The following is a 19,598-nucleotide window of genomic DNA, read 5'->3' on the forward strand; positions in this document are numbered from 1 at the left end:
TGTGATTCACTCTGCCTTCCCCACAGTTTGGTAAGAGGAGTGGGCCTGTGATTTCAGGGAATTCCCCATTCAGGGGCACCAGGGCCAATGCAATCACAGTTGGCACTTGGATCCTGAGCTGATCACTTAACTCACGCTTGTACCACATGAGCTCTAGGATCTCTAGCTTTAATCTGTGACCTCATGATTGGTGCCCCTCAGAAATGGGAGGCCCCGGAGCTTCTCACTAGGCCAGGACCGACCCTCCGGTCTGTGGTGGGAGCTACAATTCCCCCAAGGCCTTCCTGAGTCTCAGGAGGTCAGCCTTCCATCCACCATTCCTCATTCCCTCATGTCACCATCTACTCTATTGCAAAGGTCAAGTAAATCGATCGCCGCCGCTGGCCTTTCAGCGGGAGGTACGTGAGTGCGGGGATGATCTCCCTGTAGTTCCTGTGGGTCAGGCGGAAGCGGCAGGAGCAGCATCTCGCTCCAGACTCTTCCAGAGATGGGCCTGACCACTGGCTGAAGTGGGAATGAGAAGCTTCACCAAAGTCTGGGAGCTCTTAGAATGAGTCTTGCCCCACAAGCCCTTTTTCTAAAACCAGAAATGGGTATTTCCTCTGGTTGCATTTATAAACAAGTCAAACAAAAAGAAATCTATGCTTTTCAGGAAAGGAAAAGGGTTATTGGGGAATGGCCTGCTTTTTTCCACTCGGAGTTAACTTTCAGGGAACTGTGGGCAAGGCAGACAAACACATTAATTTGGCACTTGGCTATTTATTCATCAAGGGTTTTGTTTTCACCTTCATAAATTCAAGACTGTTTTCTGAAATCTCCAAAGCGTGAACAAAAAAAAGATGTATTGGAGGGGAATGAGTTACTTTCTCCTCTAAAGACAAATCAGTTAGCCTGAAAGGGCAAGAAGGAGAAAGCAGCTTAAAGGACAGGATGTGGGTTCCTTGCCTTGCCTCAAGGTCACCTTCAACTCGAGTGTTCTGGGGCTTTCTCCAAGGTTTCATAAAACAAGCAAAAGAACATTTTGAACGGGTCGTGTGAGACTTGTGTTGCTTCTCAGCCCCAGACGCCATTTTCAGACAGCTGTGTGGGTCCTCACGGGGATGGAGGGGAGGGATTTGGGATCAGAGGAAGTAGGTGTGAATCCCCACTCTGATGTTCATGGTTTGTCTTGTCTGATGTCAGACAAGTTGCTTAATTTCTCTGTGCCTCGGTTTCCTCATCTGTTGAATGAGAAGCTTAGACTAGAGGTCATCCTCTCTCTAGGCCCTAAATCAGGTCCCTGTAAATCCATTAGTGAAGTCTGGGATTTCACCCACTTCCCAGTATTTGGCCCTTGTTGGGTCACATCTGGAGGACGGAGATCAGTGCTGGGGCTGAATTCAGTGCAATTCCAAAAATACATTCCAAGGGCCTTCTATGTCTGAAGCACTTTGCAAGGCTGAGCAGCTACATCTGCTCTCACAAGGGGATTAAATTACCAGGTTATGTGTGAAGTCAAGACCATCCAGGAAAGAGCCTCCAGATCTCTGGCTAAAAGGATCAGCTGGAGGAATCCAGGATGTGCAAGTTAGAGAAGAGAAGATGTGTAGGGACAAGGGAGCCTACAGCTCCTAATGGGCCCCCCAGGGGAAGGCTGTGACTGAGGAGGGCTGAGCAAACCTGCTCTCTTACCTTCAGAGGAAGGAAGAGGAGCCGAGTGGGGAAGTTACAGAGAAGCACAGGTGGGCTCAGGGTCAGGAAAAGCTTCCTAACATGGACAGATGGTCCTCAAAAGCTTCCCCAAGAGACTGCAGTCTCCCCAGTATAAGCACGGCCTGAGGTGGAACACAAGAATCTGAAGCCAGAAAACATGTGTTCGAAACTCCCCTCAGCTGTTTACGATCTGTGTGAGCTTGCAGGTCGCTTACCCAGCTGCACTCCCCTGGATCCCTCTGAAAAGCAAGGGGTTTGGACTCAATCACCCAAGGAAACTGTGAGCTTCCTGGCTCTGTGCTCCACTGGCCACAAAACAATGGGTACCGTGGCCCGAACCTAGTTCTGGACTCAGATCCTGTCTGACCATTTCTGTAAGCTCTTGGCCAAGTCATTTAAGCTTTCATTTTTCATCTATCTGTAAAGGGAATGGATTGAACCAGGTGATGCCTCTGCTCTTCTGGCGCTTCATCTAGGATCCTAGATCCTAGATCTGAGGTGGTTCTAGGATCCCTCATCAGGTTGCAGAGGTGGACGTCAGGAAGCTCTGAAATCAAATCCAGCCTCGGACATGTTCCTAGCTAGGTGATTTTGAGTAACTTATTTCATCTCTATTTGCCTCAGTTTTTTTCAACTGTAAAATGGGCATAATAACAGCAAATGAGATGTTTGTGACGGGAATCATATATTGCCTATTCCTTCCTTCACCTTCTCAATATACAGATAAGACAATAAATATCTCCAAAGATCACATCACAGCTCGGCACTATACAGACATTTCTATGCCATCCAGCTCAGCATCTCACTGGGCCTCACAATCAAGACAGCCACAGGCCTGTTGCTTGGCAGGTTAATCAGACGACCCCCCCAATAACTTTGGGCACTTTGGAGGGGCTGTCTTCTGAAAGACCGAACACTAAGGCAGTGAAGGGCCTATTACCCCCCTTCAGAAAAGTCCCAGAGCTGCCCAGGAATAGCACATGGCAGCCAGCAGGAGACGAGGGCCGGAGATGGCAGGCATTTAGCATGTTCTTCCTCTCTCCAGGGAGCGCAGAAGATTGGGCATAATCAACTACACTTAGTTACAAAGCCCAAGTCCTATCTAGACCTAGGCTCCCTGGGAGACTCTGGCCAATGGGAGGAAATCTCTGTCCCTGAAATCCATTCTCCACTACAGGCTCTGTGGCTCCACATTTGGACCTTCTGTTGATTTTTAATCTCACCAGGACAGAGGTAGGCGACACCCCAGACAAGCTCCCTCCAGGAAGGGTCCATTATAGAGCACATTTCTTGTCTCTAGTGTCTCTACCCTCGACTCCTCAGAGAGATCCTCTCAAACCTATGCAGGTCTCCCTGCACCACATACTCCAAGCCAAGCAGCCTGATGGACTCCCTCACCTGGCTCAAGTGAGTGAATCCCTCCTTATAGGTCCCCTTCCACACAGTGACACCCCAGGCTCTGTCTGGGTCTTCAATTTTTCACCAAGTCTGGAGGGATTTCTCCACTGAAACAATTTTAAAGAGACAAAGCTTCAAGAATTCTCTGTGGTTCTTTCCCCTGTTTTCTCTTATTTTAAGATTTTATTCCCTTATGAGAACTCCTGGTGTAAAACGGCCCATTTCCTCATGGTCCTGAAATTCTACATTATCCTCTCTGCTCAATCATCTAAACAAGTCGGCTCTGGAGACTATGATCTGTGCTCGCATTTGGCATGCCACATTAAGTGTTAAATGGACACGATGTCAGGGAAAAAAGTCTGATTGCATTTGAGCTGCTTTTCAAAATTAAGCTGAACTCATAATTAACATCCAATTAACACCACCAGGGAAGGGCTTTTGAGTGCCTTTGTCTCAAGAAAGGGAAGAGTCAGTCTTCTCTGGATGTATTTACCCTATCCAAAGAGCGATTTCAGAGACCACTTGTTATTTCCTTCATCTCTTCCATCTACATTCACTAATTCACAAGAAATTTGGGATCAGGTCTTCTTTCCCACACCGGCCACTATTTTTTCTTGTAAAATCACAATAACTAAAAAACAACAACATGGCCGATCTGTGCTTCCCCTCTACTTAAGACAGGCTAATTTAAATAATGGAACTCCCGTTTATTCCTTTACTCCAGTGTGAATGAAATGACGCCGTGCTTTCCAGTGTCACTTCAGCCAAGGAGCAATCCATAGAGCATCTGCCGAGCAGATTGCGAACTGGGAGGCTGATGTGTGACTAGCAGCCCCTCCCTTCCTCACGGAGTGGCTTTTCTTGCCTTTCTTCTTCTGGCTGTCTCTGGACGCCACACGCTCTTCCCCAAAGCCTGTCTCAGGGAACTAGTTAAACACTACATTGTGATTTGCTTCATTCTTGCATCAAGATTTTTAGAATGGAACTCAATGAATCTCCAAGGCAATCTATCATCGATCTTGCTGTGATTCCTACCTTCCAGGAGGAGAGATAGCGGTAGAGATCGATAGATGTGAATATATAAAAATGCAGACCTGGGGATCCCTGTGACCGCGTGGGGACACACACGTGTATTGTGCATGCATGTATGTACTTTCCACACATGTGCTCTCTATGTTTGGGTATGTGTTCATTTTTCTGGTCTGAAAAGAAACGCTGCTGGAGAAATGCTAGGTTGGACCCCAGTACAGAAATGCATCCTTTAAAAGCTAATCTTGTTCCCCCCACTTCGAACTTTTTTTTTTAACACACATGGAGAGCATGGCTACTTAGTACCAGGCTCACATAATAGATGACCAGCTTCAGAGAGGGATGTCCCTAGTTTTTGATTCCCTGCTTTTCATTCAGACTTCTGTATAAATTAGAAAATATAGACTGTTTACCCTGTGGAAGCAAACAGTTATAGAGGGACAGGGTCATGCTGATTTCAGCAAGTCTCAATCTCCTTTGAAGAGATATTTGCCTACAGATTTAAAGGATGTTGAAATGTTGTCCTTGCTCCTTGGCCAATGCCAGTTCTCCGCGTAGCTGTCTCCGTGTGTGGGAGGCCCGAACTTCACAAATTTGTAGGAATAGCTCTGGGTTGGATCCATTCCCTCAGTGCTTCTATGCTGAAGCAGATCTCGTTCACTTCAGTGAGATGGGGCTTCTTCACGCCGTAAAGGCTAAAACACTTGCATGAAAATGGAATTTTCTCTCTAAATGTCATCATCTTGGCTTCCAACATATTAATAGAATAAGAAGAAACTTGGCCATAAGGGGACAGGAAACGCAGTAGGTCGAGGAGGAACGGGAAGTACCGATACATAAATGAGGGACTCTAATGAAAAATAAGCAATGAGATTAGAGCCAAAGCTGAACAAAAATCCTCATTTAAACCAGATGGGTTCTTTTGAGTGGCTGTTTCCGGGAAAAGATGCAAGATGTAGCAATAACCAAGTACATTTAGGAACTCAGTACAAACAAGAAAAGATCCCAGAAGACTTCCTCAAGATTCAGGTGGATACAGCACACACCAAACATGATCTCTTTTGCCTTTTAAATCTCACAGTCCTGTATGGGAGAATAGATACCAGAAGGAGAATCCTTGGGCCTTGACATCTCTCTGAGAATGAAAGAAGAGACCTTTTGTATCCACTGTCCTCAGCAAAGACTGAAAGTCACCTGAGCTGTTTTGTTTCTTCAACACTGGGTACAACCTCATTTAACCAGAATATTGCCCTCAACGACAATATGGAACGTACAGATTCCAAACTGAAAAATTCCTCCCTTCCAAGAATTTGGAATAACCTCTCCAAGCACTCACCGAGAGAGTATAAAGAAGTGATGGGTGTCGTGAAATCTGTGTTTAAATCCTGCCTCAGATACTGACTAGCTGTGTAACTGTACAAGTCCCTTAATCTCTATTGGTTTCAATTTCCTTATTTATAAAATAAGGGGAAAATTAGGGAATGGTTTCCAAGGTCTTTTCCAGCTCTAAATATATAATTCTATCCAGATTCCACTTGGTCAAAGTCCCCTACATTATGAACACAGTCTTGAGCATTTCAGGCCAGCAATCACTGGCATAGGGTTGCCTGAATTTGTACCTCAGTAGAATACAGTGCTGCTGCATTTTGTTCGTCTTTGCTCCAAAGCCAATGTCCTTTAATAATAATAATGAAGATCACTTGAAAATAAACCAAGAATTGCCAGTTCACCCCCAGTGAAAGCTCAGATTTAGGCTGATCAAAGCATCAGCTCTGTGATTCAGAGGTGGGCAAATGAAGCTACCTTAAGGGTAGATAAAAAGGAGAAAAGTATGTGCCCAAGAGTTGAGATCTTAACAATAACACTGGGGTAGATTTGGTGAAAAAGAACAATCAATTTCTATTTGAATAAACGGTCTGCTGACAACAACATCAAGAAGATCAGCCCCTGATTAACGCTTCATATGTGTGATTCTGTTGTTCCTCCTTCCGAGATGAGGGTCCCGATTTCAGACATGGAAAGTGAGTCAAGAAGAGTGGGGGTTGGCAGTTATAGAAAGTTATAAAATAGACTTGGCAAGACCAAGCTTCATGCTCAAGGCTGTCGATGTGAAGCCACTGATTTAGAAAATATCTCTGTGGTACAGCATATTTATTTCGGATGGCAGTTAATCTCCCTATTAACTTATCTCACGGAATATTTCAGTAGAACCAGGAGGGGTGGTAGATACAAGCAGAGTGTCTAGGAGCAGAGGTGCTCAACTCATGAATGTGGCCAGAACTAGGTTAAGATGTAGCAGGGAAGATTTTTAAAAATCAATAAAAATACGATACAACAGAGCTAATGTTCATCTGTAGTTTTTTAAGTCAAGATGTGACCCACAGGACTAATTTTACTATAAATTTGACCTTGCTGGTTTAGAGGATAGAGTGCAGGGCTTGAAATCAGAAAAACCAGGATCCAATATGCTTCTTCTAGATAGTATCTGCCTAGTTTTGGTAACCCCTTAATTCTTAATTTTACCATCTTCAAAATGAGAGCATTAGACTAGACAACCACTCTACTTTTCTACAACTTTCAATGAAGACCCTTCCCTTGACATTGAGCCATGTGACTTTGAGCAAGACTCAACATCCATTGTTGTCACAGACAACTTGCTGGGAGCTGGCTACTTACTGAATGGATTTTGTTTAATCTTTGGAGTAAAGAGCTCCCACGGTGGGAATACCATATGATTACGGAATCCCATATATCTCCAATATTTACACAGAGACAGTCGGGTCTCCAAAGTGCCACTGAATCACACGTCACAGCCCTGATTCTGTCTTCTCTTCCTTTCAGTCACTCATCAGGTGCCCCAGAAATAAGTAGCCTACTATAGAGAGAGAATATACTTAACATAGCTCCATGTCTGCGATAATATGGGATCATGAGAGTGTTAAATTTGGAGTAAGAAAAACCATGTTCAAATCCTGGCTTGTTATTTAATATTTGAATGACCCTGGACAGGCCACTCAGCTTCTTCTCTGGGTCTCAATTGCCTTACATATAAAATGAGGGGCCTGGACTAGAGCATGTCTGAAGTCCCATCCAGTTTTAGATTCTGCTGAAAGGACCCCGCACAGCAGTGAGATTCATCAATTTCTGTTCCAACAAAGAAAATAAGCCGAAATGTGTTACAAAAATACTGAGCAAGAAGAGATGCCATCTGGTCACGAGATTCCTTCGTAACAGACCTACAGCGCAGAGTCCTTGTGAAGTCCATGGGCGAGGGAGCTGAGAGGGCTGCATCAGCCCCGAGAGAGCAAAGGCCAGGTGATGGGGATGGGGATATTTGGTCCAAGGAAATGATGATGGCCGTGCTTGCCACTGAAGATGCTTACGCCTACATGCACACACACGTGTGTGTGTGTGTGTGTGTGTGTGTGTGCAGAAACCAAAATACAGAGGGAAGGTGAAGAGTCAGGAAGCGGAGGGGGACAGGAGGGAGAGGAGGGGAGGGAGAAAAAATCTTGGGTAGATCTACTATAAACTGGAATACACGAATATACATTATGAAGTATGATAGCTACAAATCTATGTAAAAATATGTTTTGTTTCTTTGTTCCATGAGTTTAAAAAGCATAGAAAATGTGAGTTTTTCTCATTGCATGTTTAAGCAGGGTTAGTCAACCACTTGGGTGATGTTAAAGCATGTCTCGCAAGTTTTCACAGTATTTGTTACTACAATGTTGCAGTTAACGTTCCTGGTGTTAAAACATCCTCTCTAGATGTTTGCTCCTCAATGAAACGGAATTGAGGATTCATTTAGCTCATTCTAAACCAGGGTGTTGAGTTCTGTGGTTTGGCTAGCAAGAACGGAGCAGCTGCAGTTCGAGTGAATGGGGTTTTAGACTCAGCAATTTTGGGGGGGAATGTCTTAGAGGCGGACGAGCATTTCTGGCTTCCTGGACTTTCTTGGGGCTCCTTTTTCTTCCCTGCAGTTTTGCTCTGTGAGGGGATGTGATATACAGATTTTACCCTGGAAAAGCATCATGTCTGAGAGAGGCCCTGTTGCCTCTCGTGCACTTGTATCAGGTTATCAGCTAGCGTGGTTAGGCTCTTGGAGCCTGGCACCTTGCCTTGCCCCGGTCTTCTGAATAACTCACCTTCAAGATGGGAGGAAGAGCCAGTTGCAAAGAGCATCAAGAGCATTGACTTTTTTCTCTCTGAGGGATGGCTACCTCAGAAGTTACCTCCAGAGTCTGGTGATCTTAACTTGAGGATACCCTTCCCATCACTTAGGTCACTGCTGAGTTCCATCAACTTTGGATTCAATTCCAATTAAATTGTAAAAGTGCAATATGGCATGTAGAACCCTAAGAGAAGAAACAAAACACTGCCCCCATTCCTGTGGCCAACCCCAAATGGATTCTCAGATTCATCAATCACTGAGAAGGGCCCATTTAAGTACGAGAACAAATCAATTATGTCGTCATCATCATCATCGTCATCAGAGCTCAGGCATTGCCATTCTCGTGGTGAGGTGGGGCAAGCCAGCATCAAGACACTGTCCAGTTTGGGTGTGTAAATATGATCTTGTGTTTCTTGGCCCACTTGGCAAACACCTTCTTTTCCGTCATAAACCTATGACCTCCATATGGAGCATTTTCGTGGAGAATGTATTCATCGCATTCATCTCTTCCTGGCTCGTAGTAATGGTAGGGGACTTTTCTAAAACCTTCTGACCTGAGAGAGAGAGAGAGAGAGAGAGAGAGAGAGAGAGACAGAGAGAAGGTGGAAATGAGGAAGGAAGCATTCTCTTAAAAGAATTCATTATGTAATGCATTGACTTACAAACCCATGTATTTTTCTCATCCATGAACTCAGTTAAAAGCTATTAGGTATGGAAGTTTTTAACTAATATTCTAAGCCTGTGTGCTTGAAAGAGTTCAAATGACATTTACGTATCACACCAGTTAAATTCAAATATACAATCATTCTTTGCAGGATGAGGGGAGGCCAGCATTCAGTTACCTGGGCTATTGTATAGAGCTTGAATAAGCTCCAAGGTTTATTATTTTGTTGTTGCTGTGGTTCCTCTCTCCTTATAACAAGGATAGAGATATTAGATCCCAAGGCTTCTGTGGACATTTGCTGATTTATTTGTTTGTTTACTTCTGACAGCCTGATTAAAATCCATTTCATTTAGATTATACCACTTATTAGTATCTAAAATTTTTCTATACACATGCACATGTACACATGTGTACATATAGACATAGTGCCTCTTATACACACAGATGTGTATGTGTTCCATTTCCCGGAGAAAGTGGGAAGGATTTGTTTTATTATCTAATTAAATAGGACCCCACGAATGAGGATATACTGTGGCTAAGCTTGCTCATTTTAAATAAAGAGCTGACAGGTTGCTTACTTATTCGTGAAATATAATTTCCAGGAACTGTGGTTAAGCTGTCAGCTTTATCAGAAGCTCTAGGACATTCTGTCCTTTGTGATCGAATACAACCACAGAGGAGATAGCCATCTACAGAGCCCTCAGAGCCCATAGAAATGATGAAACTTGAACTTGCTTTGCAAATTAAATAGTCACTGAATTTCCTAAGCCCAAGTTCCTGAGCAGTCCTTGATTAAAAAAAAAGTTCTGATTCTTTTGACACCCCAGTGTTGCTAATTCCCCTTCCTTGCTTTTTTCTCTTTCACCCAGTTCTATGACTGAGGAGAGGTAGTGCAGAGCAGGAGGCAGACAGGTGGCTTCAGATCCCCCTCTCCTGTGGTAATAGATAGGACAAGGGGAAAACTTTGGCTCTGGGATGGAAGACCTGGGGTCAAGTTCCATGACCTGTGTGACCTTGAGCACATCACCCCTCAGTTAAGGGTCAGTTTCCTCATCTGCAGAAGGAGGGAGCTGAATGAGAGAATCTCAGAGGTGTCATCATCCCTTAAACCCTCAGGACCTCCAACAACTGTCACTGATTTTTACTTCTCTTCCTTGGTAGAGGAGGGTTTCCTGCAATCACAAGTCCAGACCAACAAGGATCCAGAAAAGAGGAGGATTCCAGGGTTAGGGTTAGAAGAGACCCTCAAATAAGAAGAGACCATGTCAGCTCTTCATTTAACTTGGGAAGGATCTAGGAAGCCAATGGCAGAGGGTTAAGGATCCAGGATTTGGAGTTGGCAGGGGTCTCAGAGACCATTCGGTCTGGCCTAGAGTTACAGAAAAGGAATAGAGGGGCTGGGATGGCAAATGTGTGCCTGAGGTCTCACAGGCCATTAGCATTCGAGGCAGGATTTGAACCAGGCCCTCGGAATCCAGCGTCAGCATTCTCGCTCTTGTGCCCACCCCTACCTGCTTCTATCACACCCACCTTGCAGGGTCCCATCACCACAGCCCAGGGTGGCCATGGATCACTACCTTATATTGCAGGGATTTATGACCAGAAAATGAATTAGAAAACTTTGACAAGGGATCAGAACGGGAGACACACGAAAATGATTTCCGGGATCTTACTTGCAGTAGGTGTCATTAATCATGCCGTAGACATGGATGCCATAACAGGCATCCATTGCCAGGATTAAGGTAAACCACCCAGTGCTGAGATAAGTACCTGACTGGACTCTGGAAAAAGAAAAGAAACACACACATACACGGAACGAAACAAACACACAACACACACACGTACAAGAGACAACACATACACATAACACATTGTGGTGAGAAATCATTGACACTCGATCAAAATGACAACATTTGCTTTGTGGACGTCTGACAATCTATCAGCGACAGACAGCCCAGCTTAACAATCCTGGAATCATTCAGAAGCATGCTTCCTGTTGCCATGGTGAGCCCTGAAGCTGGGATGGAGAGAAGAGAGACCATATGGCAAAGTATTTGAAGTTGAATAATCCCAGTCCTTCAGGTGAGGGATCATTTATTCCTATGATGTCTGAAAGACACAGAGCAGTGCCTGTACATGGAGCCTGCCAAATTCCCCCGGGGCCTGTGTCAAGGTTATTGGTCAAACCGTCACCTTGCTCATCTGCCTTGGACAGAGGTTCTCAGGGAGCCTTCCTCAGACCATCTATGAACAGCGTTCTCTCAGAGGCTCCCTTGACTCTTGTTCTATTTGAATCTATGTCTCTGTCCCGGGGTGTGATGTGGCAGGTCTGGAGGGGGTCTTGGAGTTGGGAAAGTCTGGTTTAAAATCTCTCCTCTTATATTTATTCTGTTTGTGACCATGGAGGAAGTCACTCAGCCTGAGCAACAGAGAATGCTCTGGAGTTTGTAAATTATGGAGGGGCTGCTGTTTATCATGCTGGAGGGGGCTGGGTTCATCCAATTCCTTCCCCCTTTATTCAGAATACTGAAAACCCCGCAAGGTAAGGGATCCAGTAGATCAATCCATCATTGAGTGTTTAGTAACAGCCTAGTGGGTGATAGGAGCTAGGGCCTTCCCACTATGATGAGTTCCAAGTTATCCTGAATATGTCTTATACATAGGTGCACCTAGAATTTATATACACATACATGTAACACATGTATATACATGTGATAGATGTGCAGACGTGTTGTATTTATCCACATTTATTTGCATGTCTCCCAATGAGAAGGCAAGCTCCCCAAGAACAGCACCTGCCTTTTTCCTTTCTTTGTATTCCCAATACTTGGCAGAGTGACTGAAATATAGTAGGTACCTAATAAGTTTATTGTTGCTTCTACTACAGATACAAAGGCAGAATTGAAAGAGCCTTTGTTCTCAGGGAATTTACATTCTATCAAGAGAGAGACAAAGGAAGACATCAGGTATATGGAGAGGTGTCTGTAGAGATTCATGTATGTACACATATGTTTGTATATATATTTATGCATACATCCCTAGTGAAATGTCCTGAGGTGATGGGGAGGATGCCTTCCCTCCCCATCTTGGGAGGACCAAGAATGGCCTCCTGGAGAAAGAAGTTCTTCTTGAACTGAGTCTGGAAGAAAACTAGGCAGTCCAAGAACGCATCTTATTTATTGGTTCATTTCCCTTAGAATCTAGTAAAATAATAACAAACATCCCAATAGTGCAAGAAGGTTTGCAATGTGCTTTACATCACCAAGAACAACCCTGGGAAGTAAATACTATTATTGTCACAAAGCTAGTGTGTGAGGAAAGATTTTTAACATGTCTTTCTTTCTACCTCAAGATCCAGTTCTCCACACACTGGGCCACCTGGATGCTCTACCTGCGATTTCATCCTTGGTGGGAACTCCCCGGCACAGGTCAGGAAATCATCTGTAACTGAAGGCTTTTGGAAGTTGTCTGAGGGCACGGAAAAGTCATGTCCATGATAACACACCTATGATCTGTCAGAAACAAGACTCGGATCATGACCTTCCTGATTCCAACTGCAACCCTCTGTCTCTCTGGCCACACTAATAAGCCATCCTTAACCACTGTTGGTAAATTCAGAAGTCTAGGATCAGTTTGGGTTTTTAAAACCAAGCCAGATTGGGGATAAGTGAAGGAAGACATCTCGCTCTGTGTTGATACTTCTAAATTTAGAAATGTACAGCCTTCAGAAAGTAAGATTCTTCTTTTTCATGACCAGAAAAAGGGCCCAAAAGGAAAGAGCAAGAATCCCTTCAGAAACATTCCCAGAAACTCAAGGATACTCTGAGCACTCCAGAGTGGACTTCAGTAAATCACTTCTCCAACCCCTGGCTCTTGGCAGAATGATCAGGAATGTGCATTAGAATCCTTTTCACAACCTTGTCTTAGATGGATGGATGATACTGCAGAAATAAAATGTCATCCTACTTTTCCCTCAGTTTTCATCCAGATTTTTCAGCATAGTTCCATTGGTACTGGTAAGTATCCATGACCTTAGGAAAGAACTTCCCTGAGTCCCACTTTCCTCAATAGTGAAATGAGATGAATGTATTCCACATTCTCCGAGGTCCCTTTCAATTTTAGGTCGAAGATCTCCTGAGAAGCATCATTCAGGGAATAATAAGCTATTGACCATGACTTAAAAAGGCAGTTCAACAAATAGTTATTTTTTTGCCTACTCTGTAGGAAAGGCACAATGCACAAAACCTGGTTCTGGAGTTGGGGAAGATCTGAGTTCCAGTCCCACCTCAGGTGGAATTAGCCATGTGACCAAGGAGAAATTTCATGTCTGCAAATGAACCCTTTGAAAGCACAGATTGTCTCACTTTTCTATTTATATTCCCATTACTGCACAGATTGTAATAAATATTCTCTATTCAACAAATTTGTCTCTTAAAGGAAGCTGCCATCTCACAGGACCACAAGTATAGAGCTGAAAGGATCCTCTGAGACTAGTTAGTCTGTCTCCCTCATTTAAGCCTTTAGGAAACTGAGGAGCTAGAAGCTGTTGGCTGGAGACTCACAGATTTGAATTTTAAAATGTCAGGCAGCACAAGTGGCTGCTTACTGTACAGGAGACCGGGACATGGGGGTGTACACTTGGGGTCCTAGATTGTGTATTGTTGGGTGGTAGGAGAGGGAATCCTCTCTACTCCACCCTGTGCTGCCTCTGCCTGTCTGCCCTATTTCCCCTCCGGTGCCTTCCCTTCTCCCGAGCTAGGACCTGCTGGAACTGGAGTCTGGGAAGCTGAAGTTATCACTGACGGAAAAGGAAACATGGAATTGAAGATGCCCCCAGACAAGATCTCATCTCCTCAATTACTGTCCTAGGCCTTGGTAGAAAGAGAAGCTGGATAAAGAGAATGCCCCTGAACCTGAGAAGTGGATTTGAGGTATTGGAACAACAGGAATGATACCCATCTCTCATCCTGGGGTCTCCACTGTTGGCACTATGCCCAGAGCAAAAAAAACAGGAAGAAGCCCAGAAGGCTCCCCTGAAATTGAGACCCTGACATAATACAGCTGCCACACAGATGTGAAAAGCAGGAAGCAATATTTACCATGGCTGCACCCAAACCTGTGTCAGCAGTATTGCCTACAACAGCAAGGAAGGGAGCTGGCAAGCATCCAGCCTGGGATGTGAAGGGACAGCTGTGGGACTTATATAAGGAGTTCAAGGCCTACCTGGTACAGGCTGACATTCTAAGCAGGGAGACTCGGGAACTAAGGAGCCAGCTTGGACAACGAGCTGAGCAACAAGCCCATAATTCTGGAGGCTGAGAACAAGGTGTTGATTGGGGATCTGACTGAGGCCCCCTGAACTAAGGAAGATAAGCTGGAGGTGGAAGAATTTCTTCATGCTCAGGAAAGCCTAGTTCAGTCAATGCAAGAAGAGCAGTTATAGTTGCAGGAGCGAAGGGACCTGGCCACTGGGCTGGAGGTACAGGAGACACAGCCCCAAGAATCAGTGGCAGTCCTGGCCAAGAGTCAGGCAGAGATCACAGCCCAGCAGCCTTGTTGGCTGAGAGGACAGAGCATCTGCATTGTTTTGAGATAGAGGAGCAGCATCTGCAGAGCCGGCTCCAAGAGTCAAGGGTAACATCCGGGACTTTTGCTGAGTCTGCCCTGTCCTACCAGGAGAGCCCATATCCTCTCCTGGCCTTCAGGCCTCACTCAGCCTGACGTGGTCATCTGACGACCAGTGCGACATCATAGGAGGGCCCCGCGTCCTCCTGTCCACCATGATTTCTCTTTTGACTGAGCGTCCCTTCCAGGCAGCAGACAGAATGATGTGTTTGAAGAAGTCTCCTTGTTTGTGCAATCAAACCTGGATGGCTTATGGCCAGACATTTACAGTGGAAGAAGGGCCTGGGGAGCCCTCAAGCTGATCCCACAAGCTGTAAGACATCCTTTTTCAGGAGCCAAGAAGCAGGAGGTCCAAGCTAGCTATGTGGAGATTCACAACGAAACCCTCAGGGACCTGTTGGTCCTTGTGATTGGGACCCAAAAGTGCCAGGGGGTGAATGGGAGCTTCGACTGGCTGGCCTTGAAAGTCAGGACCTCACTCTCCCCATTGCCCCATATGTCTCTATTTCCTGTGAAGAGGAGGTGGAGTCCCTGCTGCATCTGACCCGGCAGAATCGGGTAGTGGTCGAATGACCAAAGCTGAACAGTCATCCCAAAGTGACTATGTTCCAGCTGCAGATTTCAGGAAAGCACATGGGGCACAACTTATACTGTGCAGCCCCTCTCAATCCGGTGGACCTGGCTGGGAGTGAAAGACAACACTGGCTTGTCCACTGACCGTGCAGACCGAGAACTTAAGGAGACCCAGACCATCAAAAGCAGCCTTTCCTCGTCGTCATGGCCCTGAGCAATAAGAATTCACACGTTCCCTACTGGAACAGCAAGCTCACGGACCCGCTGCAGAATTCTCTGAGAGGCAATGGCAAAATGCTGGTGTTTGGGAGTATCTCTCCCTTGGAAGAAAACTTCTCAGAATCCTTCAACTCTCTGCGATTGAAGCAGTATGTTATTGGCCCTGCTCGAGCCAACAAGAAATAGGAGGGCCAGTCTTTGCTCTTGTGTCTCTGGTTTTCATGGCTGGGTAAAAGGTGGTAGTTTAATGTATAACCATAAATCACAAAATAAATTTATCTTCGCACAAAAAAGAAAAGAAACTGAGCAGCTTTGTTCAAGGTTACCTGGGTAGTGAGAAGCAAGGCTAGAAAATGAACCTGGATCTCTTGCTTTCAAATCCATCCATCATTCTAGTCCTAGTGGAAGAGCGGGGCCCAAGGAAGGGGTATTCTCCAAGGTGCTGACAAGGAAACATGGGGCTAAGTACTGGGTCAGTAAGTTTTCCATCCCAGCTCAGTCACTATATCAGGAGCACTAGCTTCAGTTAACCCCACAGGTACATCAGAGTGTTGAACTAAATAACTTCTAGCTCTTCCTCTCATGTCTGCAGCTGAGATCCTCCAATCATAAATGGGTTTTAATTTCAGGGTTTTACTAATTGCCCATTATCAACAAGCATGTACTATGATCCAGTGCTAAGCACTTAGATATAAAGAAAAGCAGATGGAGAGACTTACATGAACAGATGCTCAGTGAAGTGAGCAGAACCAGGAGAACATGGTACACAGCAACAAGAAGATTGTGTGATGATCAACTAATGGGCCTGGCTCTTCTCAATAATGCAACAAATTAAGACAATTCCAATAAACTCGGGATGCAAACGCCAGTCACTTTCAGGGAAAAAACTAGGGAGACTGAATGTGGATCAAAGCATAGTATTTTCTGTTTGTTTGTTTTTCTTTCTTGTGTTTTTTCCCTTTTGGTATGATTTTTCTTCACAACATGACAAATAAGGAAATATGTTTTGCACATATTTAACCTGTCAGATTCCTTGCTATCTTGGGGAGGAGGGAGAAAAGGGAACAAAAGAGAAAAATTTACAAGTTCTACCAAAAAAATGGATGTTGAAAAATATATTTGCATACATTTGGAAAAATAAAATGCTATTAAAAAAGAAAGAAAGGCAGAAACATGGTCCCTGCCCTCATGGAACTCAGATTCTGCAAATGAATATGTACATATAATGTAAGTCTAATTTAAATGGAAGGCAATAGCTATGGGAGAGGGGAGAGAAGAGAAGACATACAAGGGCCTCCTATGTTTTTCCCATGCTAGAAAATCTTTGTATCTAAGAATATGAACTCTCTATGAATCACAGTTACTCCAATGTGATTGTAAGCAAATCATTGACTTCCTTGGCCCTGTCTTCTTCAGAGAAAAAAGGAAGTTGGACCTACTGAATTCTGAGGTCCTTCCTGTTGGATTGCAAGCAATCAACACACAGCTCTTTTCAAACTCCAGACTCCCTACCCTGCCTACCAGGCTGCAGCCAGAGCCTTCAGAAAGCCGGAGGCCACTCCTCAGGATGCCAGGTCATAATAAAGTCTCCTTTATTGGCCGCTGAAGCATCTACTGAATAACCAAAATACCCAGGAAACTTGCCAGGAGAGTGTTTAAAATCAATTAGGGGAGGGCTGTTGATAGAAGAGGAAAATGGAATAATTGGGACAGAGGAAATTAAGGGGGACACCCTGAAAGAGAAGAACCCATTGAAAAGTTGTGTTCACAGCCCGGAAGGGGTCTTTGTATGAACGGAGAACTTGGCTGGTAGAAAAAAAGCTTCAGCAAAATTAACTCTTGTTGCTTCCAAGCTGGGTTCTTCACTCTCCTTGTCCAAAACCGGCACTTCCACATCTCCACCCTGGGATGCTTTCCTCCCTTCCCACCTCCACCCCAGCTTAAGATCCCAAGGCCCTTTTAAGACCCAGTCCAAGATAGTCCCTCCATTCATTCCTGCCTCTTCCCAGTAGATAATAACATCCACATCCCTAATTTCAGAGAGTCCTCTGCATTTCTTTTATCTCATTTGGCTACAGCAACATGATGCACAATGTGCACAGTGTGTGTGCGTGCGTGTGTGTGTGTGTGTGTGTGTGTGTGCACGTCCTTGTTGCCCTTCCCATTAGAATATGAGCTTCTTGAGAGTAGGGATTGTGGCCCTTGAGATCGTTCCCAAGTGCGGTGCCTGGGACAGAGTCAGCCTAATAAGTACTTGATGACGGACTGATTCCTGACAATTTCTTTTGGGAGTCTCCCTACCCCAGCCTTTGGTCCAGGGGCCCCACATCATATTTATAGGAGAACAAAGACAAGAGTCCCATAGAATGGGAAGGAAGGAGTGACTACAATCTGCCTCAGTGGAGAGGACTTGTGAATGATGGGATCCCATACCTGTCCTATTAGTGTCTGAGAGTCTCATTATGCATCAGCCCAAATCTAAAGGCAGCTACAAGTCCCAGCTTGGAAATGAGTTGATTCTGGGGTCTTCGGAATGACTTGGTCCAACCTAACAGACTCCGGCTATCTAAATTAAGACATCACCTCCCTCTGGGCGTTTCCTTAGCTGTATCTCGGGCTGAGAGCGCTCTTCCTCCTCTCCCACTGCCTCTGCCTCCTGGCTTCCCTCACATTCTTCCAAGACCAGCCGAAGCCCCACCTTCTGCAGCCATTCTGCCCCATCATCCAAGGCTGGTGCTGCTTTCCAGTGCAGATGTCCACACAGCGTTGGGTGGACCTCAATGTGTGTGCATCATCCCCCCTTTAGATTGTAAGCTGGATGAGGAAAGGGACTGCTTTTGATTTTATCTGCATCCAAGGTGCTTAACTCAGTGCTTGACACACAGTAGGTGCTTAATTAGTGTGTGTTGACTTATTTTGACTAAGACACCTCCAAAGTCTTATGTTAATCATTTTATGCTTATCTCATGTTTGATGTTAGTTTTATGTGTTTTCCCACATGACTAAGCGAGGAAGGGGGACTGTCCACTGCTCTAGATCCCTCCATTGTCACTCCCACCTCGCGGTGCCCTTACCCTGTGTTCTGTCAGGCTGCCAGCCACTTCAGTACGCCTTCTGCAATTGGGGATCAATGAAACCAATTATAGCCACTTGCAAATAAACAACTGAAAACCCTAGAGGGCCCCTGAGAGATGGGAACCCCCTGGGTCAGTGGACAGAAATGCTTAAGTTAATGCTACAGAATAATGAATGTGTAGGCATAAAAGGCTGAAGCGTTTAGGGAAAGCTATCAATCACATGTTTTCATTGGGCAGGTTTGCATATTGCTGTACCTTGCTAATCAAGGTACTTACCACTTGGAAACTACTTAAATTTCCTAGCTCCTATCTTGGAAAAATGATGCTGTCAACGCTGTGATGTAGAGCACGCTTGGAGGCATATCATTTAAAATACGATCTTTCATCCAGTTTATTACTGATAAAATATAAACTACCTGGCTCTCGTTTAGCTGGCGCTCTGCTGGCTGAGTCCTCCGGCCCCCTTCCAGGAAGTCTGGGGGCCACTAGGCAACCTGAGGCTTCAGTTGTCTGCCAAATATTGCTTCTTCCCCTGGCCTGGGTTCCTCTGCTGCCAGCAGTTTTTCCTTGCCTCTGCCCGTCTCCAACCCTGCTCCCCCACCGGGAAGCTTTGAAAGCTTTTCACAGCCTCTAGCCTTCCCATCTTTCCAGGCTGCTTACACCATTCTCACTGTTCTGAGAGCAGAGCTCTCTATCTCCCTTCCCCATCCCTTTGAGTTGTCTGTCCCCCATGCTGCCATTCTCTCCCTTTCCACCTCCTCCTTCTGGCTTCCTTGGTTTTCTTCAAGACTCAGATCAAACCCAGCCATCCCCAAGAAGCCTTTCTCAGTTAACTCCAACACCCCCACCTTCTCACTGGGATACCTTCCCTGCTTCCACTGTCTCTCTGTAGTGTGGGCAGAGAACTGGAGCTCCTTGGGCACAAAGACCATATGAGTACTTGCTTTTCTTTGTATCTGTGGTACTTAGCATTGTGCCTAGTAAGCAATTAATTAATATTTATTAATAAATGTTTGCTGATTCATTGCCTGCCCTCCTTCCCCAGATCCCCCCTCCCATTTGGATTCTCCCATTTCCTGAAGCTTCTGGTGAACTACAGCTTTTTGCTGAAACACATCAGCTAGTGCTGGGTGGACTCAGAAGGAAA

General features: G+C 45.1%; 1 protein-coding gene and 1 pseudogene across 1 annotated transcript in view; one reads left to right on the top strand and one right to left on the bottom strand.

The window, feature by feature from the left end:
- Positions 1-216: 216 nt before the first annotated feature.
- Positions 217-19,598, bottom strand: part of ST6GALNAC3 (ST6 N-acetylgalactosaminide alpha-2,6-sialyltransferase 3) — a 323,114-nt gene continuing 303,732 nt past the window's right edge. The window contains exons 4-5 of the mRNA XM_031967397.1: positions 10,631-10,738; positions 217-8,847 (exon numbers count right to left, since the gene is read on the bottom strand). Coding sequence (XP_031823257.1) covers positions 8,661-8,847; positions 10,631-10,738 — 295 coding nt within the window. The 3' untranslated portion in view covers positions 217-8,660. The remainder of the gene's footprint in view (positions 8,848-10,630; positions 10,739-19,598) is intronic.
- Positions 14,058-15,917, top strand: LOC111720316 (annotated as a pseudogene).

Source organism: Sarcophilus harrisii, chromosome 4 (assembly GCF_902635505.1).
Source record: "Sarcophilus harrisii chromosome 4, mSarHar1.11, whole genome shotgun sequence".
Lineage (NCBI taxonomy): Eukaryota > Metazoa > Chordata > Mammalia > Dasyuromorphia > Dasyuridae > Sarcophilus > Sarcophilus harrisii.